Source organism: Taeniopygia guttata, chromosome 4 (genome assembly GCF_048771995.1).
Source record: "Taeniopygia guttata chromosome 4, bTaeGut7.mat, whole genome shotgun sequence".
In the NCBI taxonomy this organism is placed as follows: Eukaryota; Metazoa; Chordata; class Aves; order Passeriformes; family Estrildidae; genus Taeniopygia; species Taeniopygia guttata.
Genome location: NC_133028.1, coordinates 227,524 through 245,751, shown reverse-complemented (window position 1 = coordinate 245,751; position 18,228 = coordinate 227,524). Strand labels below are relative to the sequence as shown.

General features: G+C 43.1%; 1 protein-coding gene across 4 annotated transcripts in view; it reads right to left on the bottom strand.

Annotated features, from left to right (window-relative positions):
- The window catches only part of ATRN (attractin), a 147,898-nt gene that overhangs the window by 29,842 nt on the left and 99,828 nt on the right, over positions 1–18,228 (bottom strand). For all 4 annotated transcript variants that reach the window (XR_012055457.1, XR_012055458.1, XM_002188251.7 and 1 more), the window contains exons 25-26: positions 12,601–12,662; positions 2,344–2,422 (exon numbers count right to left, since the gene is read on the bottom strand). Coding sequence is in view for 2 of the 4 variants with exons in the window: in XM_002188251.7 (XP_002188287.4) it covers positions 2,344–2,422; positions 12,601–12,662 (141 nt within the window). In the remaining 2 variants the exon portion in view is untranslated. The remainder of the gene's footprint in view (positions 1–2,343; positions 2,423–12,600; positions 12,663–18,228) is intronic.

Sequence of the window (18,228 nt, the reverse complement as noted above, 5' to 3'; positions counted from 1 at the left end):
AGTTCCAACCCCTGCCATGGGCAGGGACACCTTCCACTATCCCAGAGTGCTCCAAGCCCTGTCCAACCTGGCCTGGGACACTGCCAGGGATGAGGCATTGATCATTATTTAAAACTACCAGAGACCTTTGCTTGGGTTTACCGAGAATCAGTAAAAAAACCTCCACCTTCAAGCTGTAAAATCATCTTAGATAACAAATTCTTGGGTGGCCTTTTGCTTCTGGAGAAAGTGTATTAATATATGTAATTATGGCACAAAGATTTAAAACTGTTTCCTCAAGATTTACAATATTTTTAACAGAAGATGAATGGAACAGCAGAAATCCATTCATTACACTAGATAAAAAGAGAGAGCAAGATAAATAACAGCAAAAGACAGGAATGTGCCTGGAAAACACCACCCTGATGAACTGCCTGTCAAACAGCCATACATGTAGATTGAATTTAGACTGAAACACTCCAATATGTTGCCAGTACTCCAGGGTTTGTTGGGTTTTTTTTTGTTGTTGTTGTTGTTTTGTTTTGTTTGGTTTGGTTTTTTTTGCTTGTTCTTTTTTGTTCCTTACAATATGTATCAGACTGTAACTTAATTTATAGAGACATTTCTCACTTAGGCCACCTCTCAAATACTTCAACTCCAAAGCACAGTATTTACTTCTTGGTCTATATTCCTTATACATTCCTAGATAGCATTTAACCCCCAGGAGCCACAAGGGATGTTATGCTGACTCCAGCTTAGTTTCTTGCCAAGAAAGAAAGCAGGAAAAAAAACAGCTGCCCTAGTAAAAATTTATCTACCTTCAGAGAATACAGAAAACCTCAAAGACTTCCATTATTTCCAAGATTAAGGGTTATCTGTTTGAAAAGCAATGATTATATTCTGCAGTGAGTTCACCAGTAAGAGCAGAAACATCTGAAGCAGAAAGAGGAAGAAGAGGAGAAGAGTTATCAGACATCATCCTGCTTTATTACCAGAGAGGAGCTCCTCACATGGAATAAATTCATATTATTCACACCACTGCACTGCAAAGTACAACCAGCTACAGATTTCTGAAGATATGAAGGAAACAGGGACTTGCAAAGAATTCCAACACCATAAAAATTAATCCCTCAAATCCTCTTGATCAACTCCTGTGTGGAGCAAACCACTCTTGAACACAACAGTGACATGGGTGGGTGTCTGCAGCTGCCAAGAGCTTCAGCCCAGCAGGACAGCTGGGAGGAAAACCTAGAGGAATGGGCAGATCTCACCTGAAAATCCAAAGCAGGGGAGAAACACACCCCATTCCTCAGGGAATCTGGCCTCAGGTGATGACTTACAGATAACTACATACAGAAAGGGCACATGGACTCGCTCAAATGATGTCTGGCTTCTCTCATTTTGCACAGAAATAAACAGATTAACACAAGACCAAGCTCCTAAAAATAATTCCAGGTGCAGCCCAGCCCAGCCTCTGACAGCTGCACGTTCCATGGTCCTAGCACACCAAGGAAACCCAATGGGTGTGTGGGTGGCTGCCTGTGGCACCCACGACTTCTCTAAAACACCACTCGTGTACGTGGGCATCTGTGCTGAAAATCAGGGACTGAGGATACGTTCTCTGTGCCACAACAACTGCCACCTCACCTTGGTCACCCTGAGTGCTTCGGTGGAACAGGAAATCAGGCTCCACTGAGAAGCAAGAAAAGAAGGTAGTGAACAAAAAGAAATCAGGGATAAACAAGAAGGAACCAGATTTTGGGCGTGTAAAGCACTAAGTTATTTGCATTATGAAAACACAAAAGCTGTAAAGCTCATTTGGACCATGGGTAGGTGAAGAGGAAAAAACTTTGGTTCTAAAACATTTTTTAGGGGTAAGCCACTGGGGTGGCTTCCCCACCTTTTTCTTATACTTCTAATGTTCCAGGGCAGAAAAAAAATCAACCAACCAAAATATCTGAATAGGATTTAATTTGAAAATGGGGATTTCACTTCTTTTTTCAATGTATTACACAAGAGCTAATGTTTCTATTTTCTATTTCCTATTTTGAAACAGATGTAAAGAATCTCTTCATTTATATGGTTTGGTATTTATGCTGTCTAGAAATAGAAGTTCTGGGAATCCAGGATATTCACCCCTATTTTTTTGGTGCTTCACAGAAATTGCAGCAACAGGATATTAAAATAACATAATTTGTCACTGAAACTGTAATCAAAAATATGCTAAAGGCCTAAACAGCAGCATTAACTGAATTAGCTTAGCCTTCAAATTAAGGTTAATGTGATGCATATGTGAATAAATATGCATCTAGAGAGAACAACTATTAAAAAGTAATTTAAGGACAAACATTTTATCCCTCTCACCTCTCTCCGTCGTGATGCCCAGCAACTTTGTTTAATCTTCCAAACCACAGCTGCCACCAGGAGCAATGACAAGAAACAACTGGAAAGGAAAGGAAAAGAATAGAAAATAATATTTTATTGCTCTTGTTCATAATACACTGGCAGCTGAAAAACTCTAGGAAATGCAAAGTTAAATGAAAATTTCATATATTAGAGATGCACTGAAGAAAGATAATCCAGCACAGTTCAATGCTTCTGATACCCAGTGAGGAATTACACACTTATTTTCATTATTTATATTGTTGTTTCAAAGTTCCTTATCTGACTTCCTTAAATGACAGCAAGGCTGAAAGATTTAATCAGATTTAAAAAGCCACTATTGCCTCTCTCTGGTGATATTTTAAGTGAGAGGATAACCACAAAAAAAAACCCAAAAAACCAACAAACTTGAAAGAAGTAGAGAAATGTGATTATTATTTCCTTTCCAAATTACAAAAGTAAGATACGGTGGAGAGCAGGCAGGCTGTTGCAGAGCTACAGGCATTTCTCGATTTCCCCAATCTGTATTGGCTTTCTTCATCAAAAGAGGGCGTGAAAAGGATGAATGGATATATCAATTTCTGGGGAAAATGCACAGAAGCAGATATAATTAAAAAGAGTAATAATAATAATAATTATTATAATAATTACAATAATAACTGACTGTATTGACAGATATGATCTTATCACACTGAATACCTAATGAGCAACTTCAAGGCACGCAAGCTAAGATTAAAATCTGAGCCCCAGTGGAAGCCTCCCTCCTCAAGGACTGCACTAATGGGTTACAGAAAACCTCTCCAAAGCCCTCCTGACATTCCAGCATGTATTGAGAGACAGGTTAAAGGAAGGTTTCCATGGAAAGAAGATTAATCAGAACAGGTGACTGACGTGCTCAGCTGCAGCACTCACAGTACGCACGGGCTCTGGGTGTTCCCACAGGCTGTCTCTCTAAGAGAGACCCTGCCCAGAACTGCGGGGATGTTCTCACGCTGCACCCAGCCAGGAGGGACAGCCAGGGGCTCTGCTCCCAGGGAACAGGGACAGGAGGAGAGGCTCAGGGTGGACACTGGGGAAATTCCTGCATGGGAAGGGAGGTCAGGCCTTGGAACTGCCCAGGGCAGGGCTGGAGTCCCCATCCCTGGGGGGACTTCAAAGCCCTGCGGATGTGGCCCTTGGGGACATGGGGCAGTGGGAGCAGTGCTGGGGGAGGACTTGAACTTACTGATCTCAGAGGGCTTTTCCAACCTAAATGATTCTGTGATACTATGACTTGGAAATGCTGAATAAAACACCAGGACAGACAGCAGGAGCCATTCCCTGAGAAATGCAAAAGGTGAGGAGACAGTTCTTGTTGCCATATCACCATCTACAGACTACGTGATCTGAAAACTCCATGGATGGAGCACAGACACCCAAAGGCAGCCAGTCAGCGATGGGATTACATTTTTCAAGCCTAGATATGCACAGAAATATGCTTCACTATAATATAGCATGTAACATTAGAAAATGTTTGACTTGCATGGCCCTGGCACAGGGTGCCCAGAACAGCTGTGGCTGCCCCTGGATTCCTGGAGCGTCCCAGGCCAGGCTGGACACTGGGGTTGGAGCAGCCTGGGGCAGTGGAAGGTGTCCCTGCCCACAGGACTGGATGGGCTTCAAGGTCCCTTCCAACCCAAACCATTCCATAATTTGATGATTTCAGATGCAGTTTATGTGCAACATAAGCTGCTGCCAAGGCTTATCTGTGTTTACCTCCTCAGTACACCTTTATTTGGGGAAACAAGATGGAAATCCAAAGGGCAGAGGAAAATGCCAGCAATGCCAAAAATACCATTCATCTCAAGCACCTCTGATAAATTACCCATTTCAGAGGAGTTTCTCAGGAGGTCAGGCAGGTTCATATAGATGAACTTGCATTGTGTCACCCTCAGCCACAATGACAGTCAGTGAGGTCTCCACCTTTACATAACAACATGCTCCAGCCTCGTGTATCCATCAGACAGCTCCAGAAATACACACAGCAAATGGAAGAGACACATCAAAACATGCTTAACTGATGTAAGGATGGCCCCTTTTTAGGAAAAAAGTGATCTCAGCAATGAAAACTGTTGGACCCCTTATATTGGGTCAATTTCACAGAATCACAGAACCTATGTTGGAAAAGACCTCTAAGATCATCAAGTCCAACCATTAACTCAGCACTGCCAAGGCCACCACTAAACCATGTCCTCAGATGCCACATTTTTGGTGGCACTGTAAATATGTCTCCCCACATACTATTTACTCCCTTGCAGAAGAAAGCCAGAGTGGAGATCTAAGATTTACTACTAAATCCCCTTTCCAAAATGCAACACTGCACAAGTCTGCATGTTCCAGAGTCCTTCATTGGCTTCTCTTTCCTGCCCATTTCTGGCACCACAGCCAAGACTTTCTTGAGAAAATACAGAGAGGAATAAACAATTAAAGACTAATAAAAACTTCTCCTAAAACACTCACCACGGTACCGTTGTATTTCAAAGGAAGGGCACCATACATCTTTGTATTGTCACAAGGAGGCAGCAAATACCCACAAAAGCTATAAAATCACTAAGGAAATATATTTTCCCCCTTGAACTAACATCCCTTGGAAACACTCGGGGAGAAATAAAAGGCAAAGCTTGCTGCAGTCCATCACCTGCCGGAAGAGCCCCAGAGGTAGAGCAAAGTCAAGATCTATTGTTGCGTTTACTCAGCCTAAACGATCCTGAAATAAGTTAAAAGACGGGATGCGAGCATCAGTAGCTTTAAAGAAGGGTTTTTTCCAAGTTTCTCTGGGAAAGCAACTTTGTAGCTATGGAAGCAGCAGAAAGAAGCAGCTGCCTGCAGAGAGAAAGGTGCTGGGAAATGGTTTGGAGTGGGAGCTGAGGCTGGCAGATCCTGGGTAAAGCTGTGCTCTGCCCTGCTCTCTCAACAGTTTCAGACACATCTCTGCCATGAATAGCCACCTGCTTACAAATGACTTCCAAAACAAACATTTTCTGCAGCATTTGCTTTGCCCTCTCCTCTTTTTTTCCTCCAGAAGTAACAGCCTATCAAGAGCATCCTTCACCCCAGAAATCCACTCTTCACCCAAGTCTTCTCTCTGCAGCCTCCCCCATCTCAAATGGCTCCAGGCAGAGCTCAGAGACCCTTGCAGGGCCCGAGGGGGCTCCAGGAGAGCTGGAGAGAGACTGGGGACAAGGGACAGAAGGACAGGAGCCAGGGAATGGCTCCCACTGGGAAAGGGGAGATTGGGCTGGGATCTTGGCAAGGAATTCCTGGCTGGGAGGGTGAGGAGGGCTGGGCTGAAATTCCCAGAGCAGCTGTGGTGCCCCTGGATCCCTGGCAGTGCCCAAGGCCAGGTTGGAAACTGAGGCTGGAGCAGCCTGGGACAGTGGGAGGTGTCCCTGCCCATTGCAGGGGGTGCAACAAAGTGATATTTAAGTTTTCTTCCCACCCAAACCATTCTGTATTTCTGACAACTGTTGGATTTCCATTTTCCTATAGCCTGTGACACGTCCAGTTTGAGATCAGTTAAATTTTTCCAACAGTAAAAAAGGAAACCAGCAAACTCAAGTGTGGAAACAGATTGGAAGGAAAAAGAACCATCAAGAGCCACCTAACACCCTGGAGAGTTTCTCATCCCAGGGAAATTTGAACATTACTCCATTTCAGCGAGGTTTTACCAAGCAGAGCTTCCATTGGCTCACACAGTTATAAAAATTTGTGCTTACACAGCATAAATATTGCAATGCAGGGAGGAGATACATTTAAATTTTATGGACAATAGTTTATTTGGCAAATAGCTTTATTAATTCATTCTTAATTATTCATTAGATTATTTAACTACAATAAATGACCAATGTGGTTATAAATAATCTCTCCTCAGCTGGCCTCAACACACACATGAAACCTCAGCTGATCAGCCAGCCTTCAGGATACCACAGGGTATTCCCACAGTGACACAAAAACCTGAACTTAAACACACTGTCTGGTTTTATTCTGGACTTTAATCTACTTTTCACCACAGAGAGAATAGTCTCTCCATTCCTGGTATCCTTAAAGCTTTTCAAACAAGTACACTTTCATTTTTAGACGTCTGGGAAACTCCATCAGCACTTTACTTTGAAGCATTCTCATGAAGGGAGAAGAAAATCCATCTGGTGTATTAGGGCCCAATTATTAAACCCTTGGGAAATGTTTATTCACATCAGAATTGCTTATAAAAAATGGCAGCTTTAACCACCAAAATGTACAGCAGCCTCACTGCTAATGTGCTTTAACATATACAAGTCACTTAATAATTTCAAAAAGCACTACCACGATTACTAGAAACACAGCCCAAGTTATTTTGATGAATTAGAAGCTATTTAAGTGCTATTTACAAGTAAATTTTAATATGCTGGAGAGCTACAGGATACATTTTAAAATACTGGATGCATTAATCCTTGAAATAAATGGAACAAGTATACAGCCATGTGGTGGTTGGGCTCTGCCAAACAGCTGCCTACAGCCTACCAAGCCAGATTCCTGACCTCATCCTTCAGCTGAAGATGGCACAAGGCCCACCAAGCCACAGCTCACCTTAGTTATGGCAGAGGAGGGCATTGGAGGCAGGGAAGGGGCTGCAGTACAGGGGCACGGGTTAAACCCAGCTGGAAATGAAGCACTGCAAAGCCACTCAACCCCCTGCTCTTCTCCCCCACCCTGGTGGCATGGGGAGGAGAATCAGACATAAAATTTGTAGGTGGAGAGAAGAACAGTTTAGTAATGGAAAACAAAAGAAATACAGTAAATAGCTAGTAATAACAATAATATTAAAAAGAAGAACCAAAGAAACCAACCAAACAGCTGATGCACAATAAAACTGCTCAGCACCTGCTGACCAGTGCCAGCCCCCTTCCCAGGTCAGACCCTTGCAGGTAACTCCCCCAGTTTATACACTGGGCATGATGCTCTGGGCTCTGGAATATCCATTTGGCCAGCTGGGGTCACCTGTCCCAGCTATGATCCCTCCCAGTCTGAGTAGCTCCTCACTGGCAAAACAAGAGAAATAAAAAAACCCAACAAACTTCTGAGAAACACAATTTAGCAAAACCCAACAAGTGTATTATCAACATTATTCTAACTCTGAACCCAAAACACAGCACTAGAATAGCTCCTGAGAAGAAATTCACTCTATCCCAGCCAAAACCAGGACAGCAAGTCTGATGAGAAGCAGCTGAGGGAGCTGGGAAGGGGCTGGAGAGTTCCTGAGGGAGCTGGGAAGGGGCTGGAGAGTTCCCGAGGGAGCTGGGAAGGGGCTGGAGAGTTCCCGAGGGAGCTGGGAAGGGGCTGGAGAGTTCCTGAGGGAGCTGGGAAGGGGCTGGAGAGTTCCTGAGGGAGCTGGGAAGGGGCTGGAGAGTTCCTGAGGGAGCTGAGGGGGCTCAGCCTGGAGCAGAGGAGGCTCAGGGGGACCTTGTGGCTCTGCACAGCTCCTGCCAGGAGGGGACAGCCGGGGGAATTTGGGATCTGTTCCCAGGGAACAGGGACAGGAGGAGAAGGAACGGCCTCAGGGGAGCCCCAAGGTGGGCACTGGGGAAATTCCTCATGGGAAGGGCAGGGCTGGAGTCCCCATCCCTGGAGGGATTTCAAACCCTGTGGCCGTGGCACTTGCGGACATGGGCAGTGGGGGCAGTGCTGGGGGAGTGCTTGAACTCGCTGATCTGAGGGCTTTTCCAACCTGAATGATCTTATGATTCTACTCCATGATTATGGAGGATGAAGTAAAGAGCACTGAGAACATGGAAAGAAGGAAGTTATGGACGCTGTACTGTTATCTTCTTCATTTTGTTAGAAATAACATGAAGATATTCCCAAGCTCTTCCATATTTAGTAATGCCATTTGTGCTGCAGTAAAAAATTATTTAATAAGCAACAAGAGTAAATAAAATATTTGCAGCATAACTACAGATACGAATTACTGCAGGAAGCCATTTCCACTTAATGAAAACACTGAGAAAATATATATAGTCAAGGAAAACAATATACAGCACATAAAATCATCTGCCTGAGTCTTGTACTGAGCAAACAGTGCTCCTGCTCAAGTTTTGCTGAGGAACAAGTCCAATTATTTGTATCAAACTAAAACTACACCATCTCCATTTGATATTCAGACCCTAATAGGGGCACATGAGGTTTGATGTGCCACCACGAAAACGCTGAACTGGCAGCTTTTGTTTCATTTGTGAAATAACACCCATTTCTCTAACAATCATTGTAAGGCTTCAGTGGGACATGTTGGATCATGGAACCACACACTGCTTTGGGCTGTGTGCAGCTGCAACCACCCTGCCATGGGCAGCTACAGCTCCCACTAGACTGGAGCAGACAGTGGACTCCCTTAGAAGGATGTTTCAAGGACAGATGATGAAGACAAGACAAATAGCAGGCAAGAAACAAAATGAGCTGTGCATGTGAGAACCAGGAGAGAAGTGCAGTAGAAGACACCTGAGGTATATGGTAAATCCATGTAGCAAAGCTCAGGATGAGGTCACAGAATAGAATCATGGAATGGTTTGGCTCGGAGAGACCTTAAAAGGCCATCTCATCCAACCCCTCTGCCGTGAGCAGGAACATTTTCAGCCAGGTCAGACTGTTCAGAACCCTGTCCAGCCTGGAGTGGAATGTTTCAGTGATGGGGTATCCACCCCTTCTCTGGGAACCCTATTCCAGTGTCTCACCACCCTCATCATAAAAATTTTTTTCCCTCATTTAGTCTTAATAGACCCTCTTTCAATTTAGTCATCACCCTTTGTTCTATCACTACAGGTCTCATTTAAATGTCCATACCCATTTCCTTTGGACCCCTTTTAAGGATGTAGAGATCCCAATAAGGTCTCTCAAGTGCTCTCTAGGCTGAAGGTTGAAGGGAAGAAAAGGAAAAGGGAAGAATGGAAGAAGGGAAGAGAAAGAAAAAATGGGAAGGATTACTGGGCAGTAATATGTGCTTACGAGGCCACACTATTTTTACATCTTCTGTACATAAAGGTATGCTGGTGACTAACGCCTGTGCTGGCAGACAGACTTTTTGGAAGTTAAGGAAGCACAGATACTAATAAAAAATGTTCACTAGAAATTGTCAAAATAGCTCAAACTATGTGCTGAAAGACAGCTGCACAATCTGTAAATTAAAGAGCTGTGTCATGAAAAGCAGAGAGGAGGAAAGGGAAAACCCAGTTTACTTACAATTCATTAGCTTTGCAAAGGTTAGCAATGGTTGGAATATGATTTCTCCTCTGGCTCTGATTATAATCAGAACTTCACAGTTCTACCCAACCTTTATCCACTGACATTTTCTTGGCTTAAAATAACACATTCATGTGTACAAATTAAGGGTCATACACAGCCCCCTGCCTGGCTTGCTGCTGAACTCCAGGAATCCAACAGCCCCTCTAAATGTGAGGCACAGCCCTCTGATCACAGTAGCCAGCTCCTAAATGAAATGAAAACCAGTCCTGTGTCCTGCTCCACACTGCCTGGTGCTGTTTGAATGCATGAGCAGGGTCCTGCTTTTCCATGCCCCTGTGCACCCCACAGGCAACCCAGCCAGTGCCTGGGACATCAAAACTCAGCAGTGCTAGGGTTTGGCAAGCTCACAGCCTTCTGTGAGGCCTGCACTGACCTAATTCATCTCAAAAGTAAGCGGTGAAACTGAAAACCCCCCGGCTCCCTCTCAGGTGCTCCAAACAGCTCAAGGCACAGATGATGCCTCCACCTGCACAGCAGGAACGCACAACTAGGACAGGCTTACAACCAAGTGGGGGAAGTGGCTTCCAGAATACAGAAATGTGCCACAGCATCTCCAGCTCAGAAAGATTCCTCAAATTCATAGAGTCACAGAATGGTTTGGATTGGAAGTGATCTTAAAAATCATCTTGTTCCAGCCCCCCTGCTATGGCCAGGGACACTTTCCACTATCCCAGGCTGTTCCAAGCCCCATCCAACCTGGCCTTGGACACTTCCAGGGATCCAGGGGCAGCCACAGCTGCTCTGGGCAACTCCTGCATTTCCTGCAGAACAGCAAAATGAAGCAACACCCTTAAATGCGCAAACAGAAAGCCTCTAAACATCTAATTTCCAGAACAACATCTCTTTAGGTCTCCATTACACCTAAGAAATTGATACATATCCCAGTTTTTGAGTTTGGTGTTAACGATACCAACTGGTTTTAGGTTTTCACAAAGCATTTTCCTTGCCTCTGTTTTAGGGAGTAAATTCTTAGACAGCTGTTGCTTATTAACAGCACAGGGGGCTCTCAGGTATTAGTTATTTATGGTCTGCCTTGGATCCCACATTAATTATGCAATGTGCCCTAGAGCATTAAAAATGCAAATGTTCAGTAGTTTCCCCTATACCCAGTGAGATGAATCACACTGTTTTAATCCACTGGTTAATTAGGGAGTTATAGTAACTGTAAAATAAAACACCTGGAGAGAAATTTAGGAGTAGTGAAAGAATCAAAGAATTTCTAGCACATTATAAATGTTTAACTAGAAAACACCAGTGAACTGTCTTCTCCCAAATCCACACGTTCTTATTCCTCTGGCTTGTTAGGATGTTAAATAATATTGCAACATTATTTCTCAAGGAGATCCATGTGGTAACAGTGATGGAGGAAAGGAAACTTGCAGCCTTTGGACATAGATGCTCAGCATGTGCTCACTGAGACGCTTAGTGCACTTATCTTCTGCTTTAACTTGGGACTAGAATCATGGAAGGATTTGGGTTGGAAGGAACCTTGAAGATCATCCAGTTCCACACCCCTGCCATGGCAGGGACACCTCCCACTGTCCCAGGCTGCTCCAAGCCCTGTCCAACCTGGCCTTGGACACTGCCAGGGATCCAGGGGCAGCCACAGCTGCTCTGGGAATCTCTTCACATAATGAATCTGGAGCAATCCTCATCCTGGGGAGTTTAAACCCTCATGTGTAGATGTAGTTGGGTCTGTAAAGCCCTAACAGACAGGTTTTGCAGTGCAGATTTTTCTTATACAAGTAGAAAAGAACTAAGGAACCAACTGCTTCCCTCTTCATTTTCCTAATAAGCAATTACCCTGACACAAAGATTTTTTAGGAGAGATGTTGACTGTGATTAATTCAGCAAAACAAATGACTAAGCCTGAGCCAGAAGTAACCACCTACTCTGCTCCAATGGCAGGAAGGTGGTGGTTCAAACCCACTGTTTCCCAGGGACTGCACTAAAGCAGATTCTACTCTCTAAAAGCTCCATATGAAAAAAAATATATATAAACCACTTGTCTGAAGGATCTGTCTGGAGCTTCTTGCTTTAATTAAATTTAGCATGAAATCTAAAGCAAGATATTATTCCCACTGCTCATTTTATACCAGGCATAATATGCCTGCTTTAGAACAGGCTGTAATACCTGGAGTAGTGTTTACTCCATGTATATCCCTCCTGTAGTACTGCTTATCGATCAGGTATTGGTTTACACTTCTGGAGTATTAGCAGTCCCTAAGACAGAGGCCAATACACTGGATTTTGAAGCTTTGAAGAGAGGGCCTGCTGTGCTTTGGAAGTGTTTCACCTCTTTGTTAGGTCTGTATTTTTGGAGGAATGAACAGGAGACAAGTATTGAAATGGCTTCTGTTGGTTCCCACTCTGAGGGAGTCATCAGTTCACCTGACACTAAGAAATGAACTTAGAGCTGGGTATGAAAACCAGAAGTATTTGGCTTCTATTGAACTGTAACACGTTTACATTTAACTTGACATACTTTCAGAGTTCAGTTTAAAATCAAAAGGTGGTACCTAAAGAGCTGGAAATTACTCCAGACTTAACTCTTTGCAAAATAACTCCCCTGGTTTATGGCTGGCATCTGAGGAGGTGTGAAAACCTGCAGTAAGTCCCACACATCTGTGGCAAGTCAGTGTTTTCTACACCCTCTCAAAAGGAACTTCTCCTTTCCCAAAAGCCTCTCCCAGCCCCATCCTCCCTTTCCCTGCAAGCACCGGAATCATGCATTGGCAAAGATGCACAGACAATTCATTTTCTCAGCATAATTCCTAATTAAATATTTAAATCAGAGTGAAGATTTCCATTTTCTAGGCTGTGCTGTAAGCAGAATGTTTAAGTTATAAAAAACAGACCAAGAAGAACCCAAATTTTGAAGCCCAGAACCTAAAGAAGTAACATTTAGCTGTCTTAAATGAAAAGTACCTGAAAAATGTCACAAAGAACTGCACCAGGTCCATAAAGTTGCTGTGCTGTGAGAATGCAATCTGCAAAAGAAAAGTAAATGCTTTCTGTTACTTACTGGAAAGAAAATTCATATTTCAAGATATGTAAAAAGGATTAAAAATTACAATGAAAAGCACCTTTACTCAGATCAATTCATATTTTTCAACACTGTTTTTGAAAAAGAACAGAAATGTTCTGAGGGAAAAGAAAATAAATTATAACTTCATATTGTTCTGAAAACATATATCCCAGAAATTAAGCTGAACAAGTAACTCTGTCTCCCAGCCATGTTCCAAGGAATATTCTTCAGTGCACATTCAAGAAAACACTACTTCAAAAACTTAGAACAGAGGTTTCATAGAGCTGCAAATAATCTTTAATTAAAAGTGGAAATCTTTAATTATTGTTTACACAGCAACCCATAATTTAATATTTACATTTCAAACAATATCCAGACAACAAAATCTCTCCTTGAAAAAGCAACTTACACCAAGAGCTGCACAGAGGCACGAAGCACAGAAGATGATAGACACTGTGAAAACAGCTATGGCATTCATCTCGGCTCACTGCCCTGCAGTCCCACGGCAGAGCAGGGAAAAACACCAGAACATTTGGGACAAAACCAGAGGGAAGAGGCCAGCAGGAAACTGGGAGGTGGTTAGAGGCAAAAGGGAAGATTAGGGAGCCTGGGTAAAAATAACAATGTTGGGGGGAGGCGAGCCAAGAGAAAAGCAACTTGTGCAATATTAGGGATCAGAAGTTCTTTCCAGGTACCTCCTATTTCCTCTGCCTATCAATCTCTCAGCACCACAACAGCATATTAACTCTTTCATGGAGTAACAGAGTTTCTTCAGAATTAAAGTGAAATCGGCACTGACAAAAGCTGTTCATGGATATTAAATCCATTTCTGGTGTCATTTGTTCTTTTCCTCCCTTAATAAGCAGTACTTATGGCAACATTAGCATAAAGATAAATCCCTCCTCCCAGCTACAGCCATATCCCAGAATTCATGAATATGTGTAAAGTGAATCATTGCATGGGTTTTTGCTGCTCTGGAACATTTTCTACAATCATATTTGCTTTAACTATCCATTGTAACTTGGTACAGAAACTGCCCCAAATAGTTTTCTTATCAATAAATTGAAATATTTTGAAGTTGAAAGTTCCGTTGCAGTTCACAACCACTGTGTGGCTGGAAAGTGAACTCCAAACCTGCACACCAGATGCTGCAACCTCAACAGTCCTGCCTACACAAGACAAGAAAACACAGAGTTACTTGTTGACTTTTGCTTCTGAAATGCTTCCCAATAGTCTTCTGATTTTTATTAAACAACAGCAAGATTTCACTTTTTGTGTAAAAAAATCAGTGCCTAGTAACTAAAGTGGTACAGTACTTGCATAAATGGATATTCTGGAATAAACATAATATTTTGAAATGTACTTAAGGCAAAGATAATCCTTACTGAAATATCTCATCCCAAAATACAAACATGTAACACAGCCAGTATAAAAACCCCAACTTTTCTTATTATTTCTGAGAATAACCATGATACTGAGTGACTATAAGAGATGCATTTCAAAATAAAGCCCTTGTTATGTAACAACAATTCTTTAGTAGAAAAAGAAAATTAAAAGCACAAAGGAATCATTGACAGGCCAGTCTCCTGTAGATGACTATCAAGATGAGTTTCTGTGATGGAAACCAAAACTTGCTCCCATTAGAAGAAAAAAATAAACTGTTTTTTTTTAAATAAGAGAGATTCTATGAAATATTAATGAGACTGATACCAGAGAATGACTTCTTATTTTTTGATAACAACTGCAGGAAACAAATAAAAACAAAAACAAGCAATCAAAATATAATGTAGGTTTATTTAACACAGAAGCCTTACAAATGTTTTACTAGTAGTGATTATTTTCTCTACCTGTTGGAGTTCTCCTATAAAGCCCAACTGAGGACCTGTACCTCACACATGGATTAAAAAAAAAAAACAGCTTGTTTCTACAATTTATTCCTCACAAGCTGAAAATACTTTGTGCCATCAAACCTGACCAATCTGTGTCACAGGCAATTTGGTCTCATAATTGTTAATGGTTTGCTTACTTAGAGCTTAATTTCCCCTAATATAATCTGTTCCTAGGACTTAATTAATTCAGTTACATCGAAAGTTTTGTTGGAAATAGCTGTTGAAAGTAGGCTGTTCATTCTGGATCCATGAAAAATATGGCACCTATTTCTTAGCAGGCTGGGGTTTTAATTAAGTTTAGCTGACAGTAGAAGATTCATTTATCCATTCTCAAAAAAGGAATTCTGTACCAAAGGCTGAAGCAGTTTAACTGCAGGAAAGCTCCATGGGGCTTGTGCTGGGGAAAGGCTCCTCGAGGTAGAGGGCAGAACCTGAGCTCAGCTGCACCATCAAATCCCCACTTTCACATCAAAGAACCCCAGAATTGTTGAGGTTTGGGCTCTGGGCCCATCCAGTCCAACCATCCCCCAGCACTGCCACCACTGTCCCATGTCCCCAGGTGCCACAGCCACAGGGCTGTGAGATCCCTGCAGGGGGAGGATTGCACGGGGCACTCCAGCCCAGCCCTGGGCAGCCAGGGCTGCACAGCCCTTTCTGGGCAGAGATTTCCCCTAACATCCACCTTAAACCTTTCCCTGGGCAGCCAGGGCTGCACAGCCCTTTCTGGGCAGAGATTTCCCCTAACATCCACCTTAAACCTCTTCCTGGGCACACCTGGAGCCACCTCAGGCACTGGGGAGCAGCACCCCTAGCTCCTCTCCCCTGGAGCAGCTCCCCGACCCCCCCCCCCCCCCAAGACATGCAAGGAGGTTTCACACGCTGCTCTTGGGAATAACACGGCTCCCTCTGATACTTAATTGTGTTAATTCCAAAGAACATTACAAAGCTTGTGTTTATCTTATCTGCAAAGGTACACTGGAGAGCACAGCCGCCCGTTCTGCTTTTCCTGTTGCCACATCATCTGATTTACCAAAATAATCCACCTGATTTCCAGAGAATCAGACGTAGCTGGCTGCATGGACTAACAAAAATTTATAATGAAGAGCTTTACATTTTTTATCATTTGATTCGCATAAAATATGAAGCCAAGAAGAAAATTTGGCTTCCTCTAACTAGCCAACATCTAAAAATTGCACTGGTTTTGAAATCAGTACACACAAATTTCAAAGGAGTTAATGGCAAATGACTTGGCCACAAAATAATATAAGCAAAGGAAAAGCACGTTTGAACCCAACACATTTCAGTAACGGTGTTTCAAACTCAAAATATTGCTGGAGCAAAACTACAGCCTGTGGCTGATAGAAATTTTGAAAATCCTGTTAGAACAATTACATACCAGGACTTGGTTTGCATAGGCACCAGAGTTTGTTCTTCAAGAGAAAAGAAAACTGAAAATAATTTTGACATAACATTTTGTACTAAAGTAGGCCAACTAAGACTCAAGTTCACCTTAAACCTGTACATGCAACAATGCCTAAAATTATTTAAACCTCTCTTCTTGTGATCTACAAGTGTTCTGAACTCTTTAAAAACAAATTTGAGTTTCACATACCACTAAGAAAAATCAGTTTAACAGCAAATAAGAAATTATGCAGATTTTTTTTGTTAAATCCAGCATGAATTAAATTTGAGTAATTCCTCCCATTTAGCTGTAATAAACAGATGTACAGGTAATCCAGCACAGCATAACTCTTTCCACTTATGCTGGAAGTTACTGATATTTTATAGGAAGCCAAACTATTCACCACAATGGGATTAGGACAACAGGTTCTCCAAACTCAAATAATTTCCAATATTATACATAATATTAGCACCCCAGATCTAAAATTAACTAAAGAACTGGAAACGTAAAAGTTGGGGTTGTTGCAGAAGGCTCTGGGGAGACCTTCCAGGGCCCGAAATGTCTTCAGGAGAGCTGGAGAGGGACTGGGGACAAGGGACAGGACACAGGGAATGGCTCCCACTGCCAGGGGACAGGGATGGATGGGATCTTGGGAATTAGGAGTTGTTGCCTGGGAGGGTGGGCAGGCCCTGGCACAGGTGCCCAGAGCAGCTGTGGCTGCCCCTGGATCCCTGGCAGTGCCCAAGGCCAGGCTGGACACTGGGACTGGGAGCAGCCTGGGACAGAGGGAGGTGTCCCTGACCAGGGATGGGCTTTGAGGTCATTTCCCACCCACACTATTCTGGGATTCTGTGAATGTACTGAGGAATATTTCAAGTAGGGCAATTTCATACCATAATTTGGTACATTTTGGGTCTCTATACACTCGAGAAATGAACAACCACAGAAAATAGTGTTTCCACAACTTTTTTGCCTTGGTAACAACTCAGGATTATTGATGTATTATATTTGTATTTTTCTTCACCAACATATAAAGTGACTAAATTCCCACCAGTAGTGCCTTCCTTTTCATCCCCATTTCATATCAGGGATGAGAAAAAGAGAAACTGAAAATTGTATTTTGCACAGGGACATGCTCCTAGAATAGAACTGCGTAAGAAAGAAAAATAAAATTCTAATTAACTTCTGAAACCAGAGTGACCCAACAGAGACAGCGTAATGTGAATCCGGCTCCCAGAGCTTGGGGCTTGCTGTGAATTCAGAAGATATCAAAAGGTCCAACTGCTACATCCATTAACCTCACCTGGCAGGTGGGAGAATGCTACAGAACTACTGTTTTGAAAGTCTACAGGACAACACAAAAATTTAGAGGTTTTTGGGTTGCTTTCTGCTTTTTACTTCAATCTAGCCCCAGCACCAAAGTTAATGAACAAAAAGCACCAGGGGAAAGTGGAAAGCTGGGAGTTCCACAGGCTTCCAATGAGAGAAAGTTACAAGCCAAACAAGCTGCAGGTGACATTCATGCACATCTTCCTCTTTTTGTTGCCCAAAACTCCACTGTCTTGTCTCTTTTTTCCTGTGGTTAGAGGCAAGGATTCAATCTGACCTTGGCAAATACAGACAACACTTACAGGATGCCATCGTCTGAATGCTGAGTGCCTGTGCCTTTGTCAAAGGACCTGCTGTAAAACAAAGGGGCTTTAAGTATTCTTGAGTGATGCCAAAGTCATCAAAACATTCCTTTTGCCCTCCTGAATAATGCTGGGGGAAACTTCTCTTCTGCTCAGGAGTAGTGTCATTGCCTGTTCCAGCTCTCCTTCAGACACACACAGTGTGCTCTGACGGAATTCCTGGCCAAGGTCAATGCTGCTCCTGGTGCTCTCCACTCCACAGCAGCACCAAGCCAACTCCAAGGGCCCTGGCCGGGAGGTTAGAGGAAAGAATGTGCCAACACAGCAATCCAGCTCCAGCACCTGAACATGGTCTCAGTCCTGCCACTTGCTGCTGCCTCCTGTGTTCTGTAAAGGTCTTTAACGAGCCATGGAAGCCATGAAGGCAGTGGAGAGCTTATCACAGGAATGCAGGGCAAAAAGCCTTTCAAAAACACCCTTCAGAAGCTGGGGTATTGGAGCTGACCCTGCTCACTGAGGGATGAGCAAACACAGCAGCAGCCTGAGACAAGCCTTTTTCAGGCAGGTGGCCCCAACATGATCTCAGCGATGTCAGCTCCAGGGAAC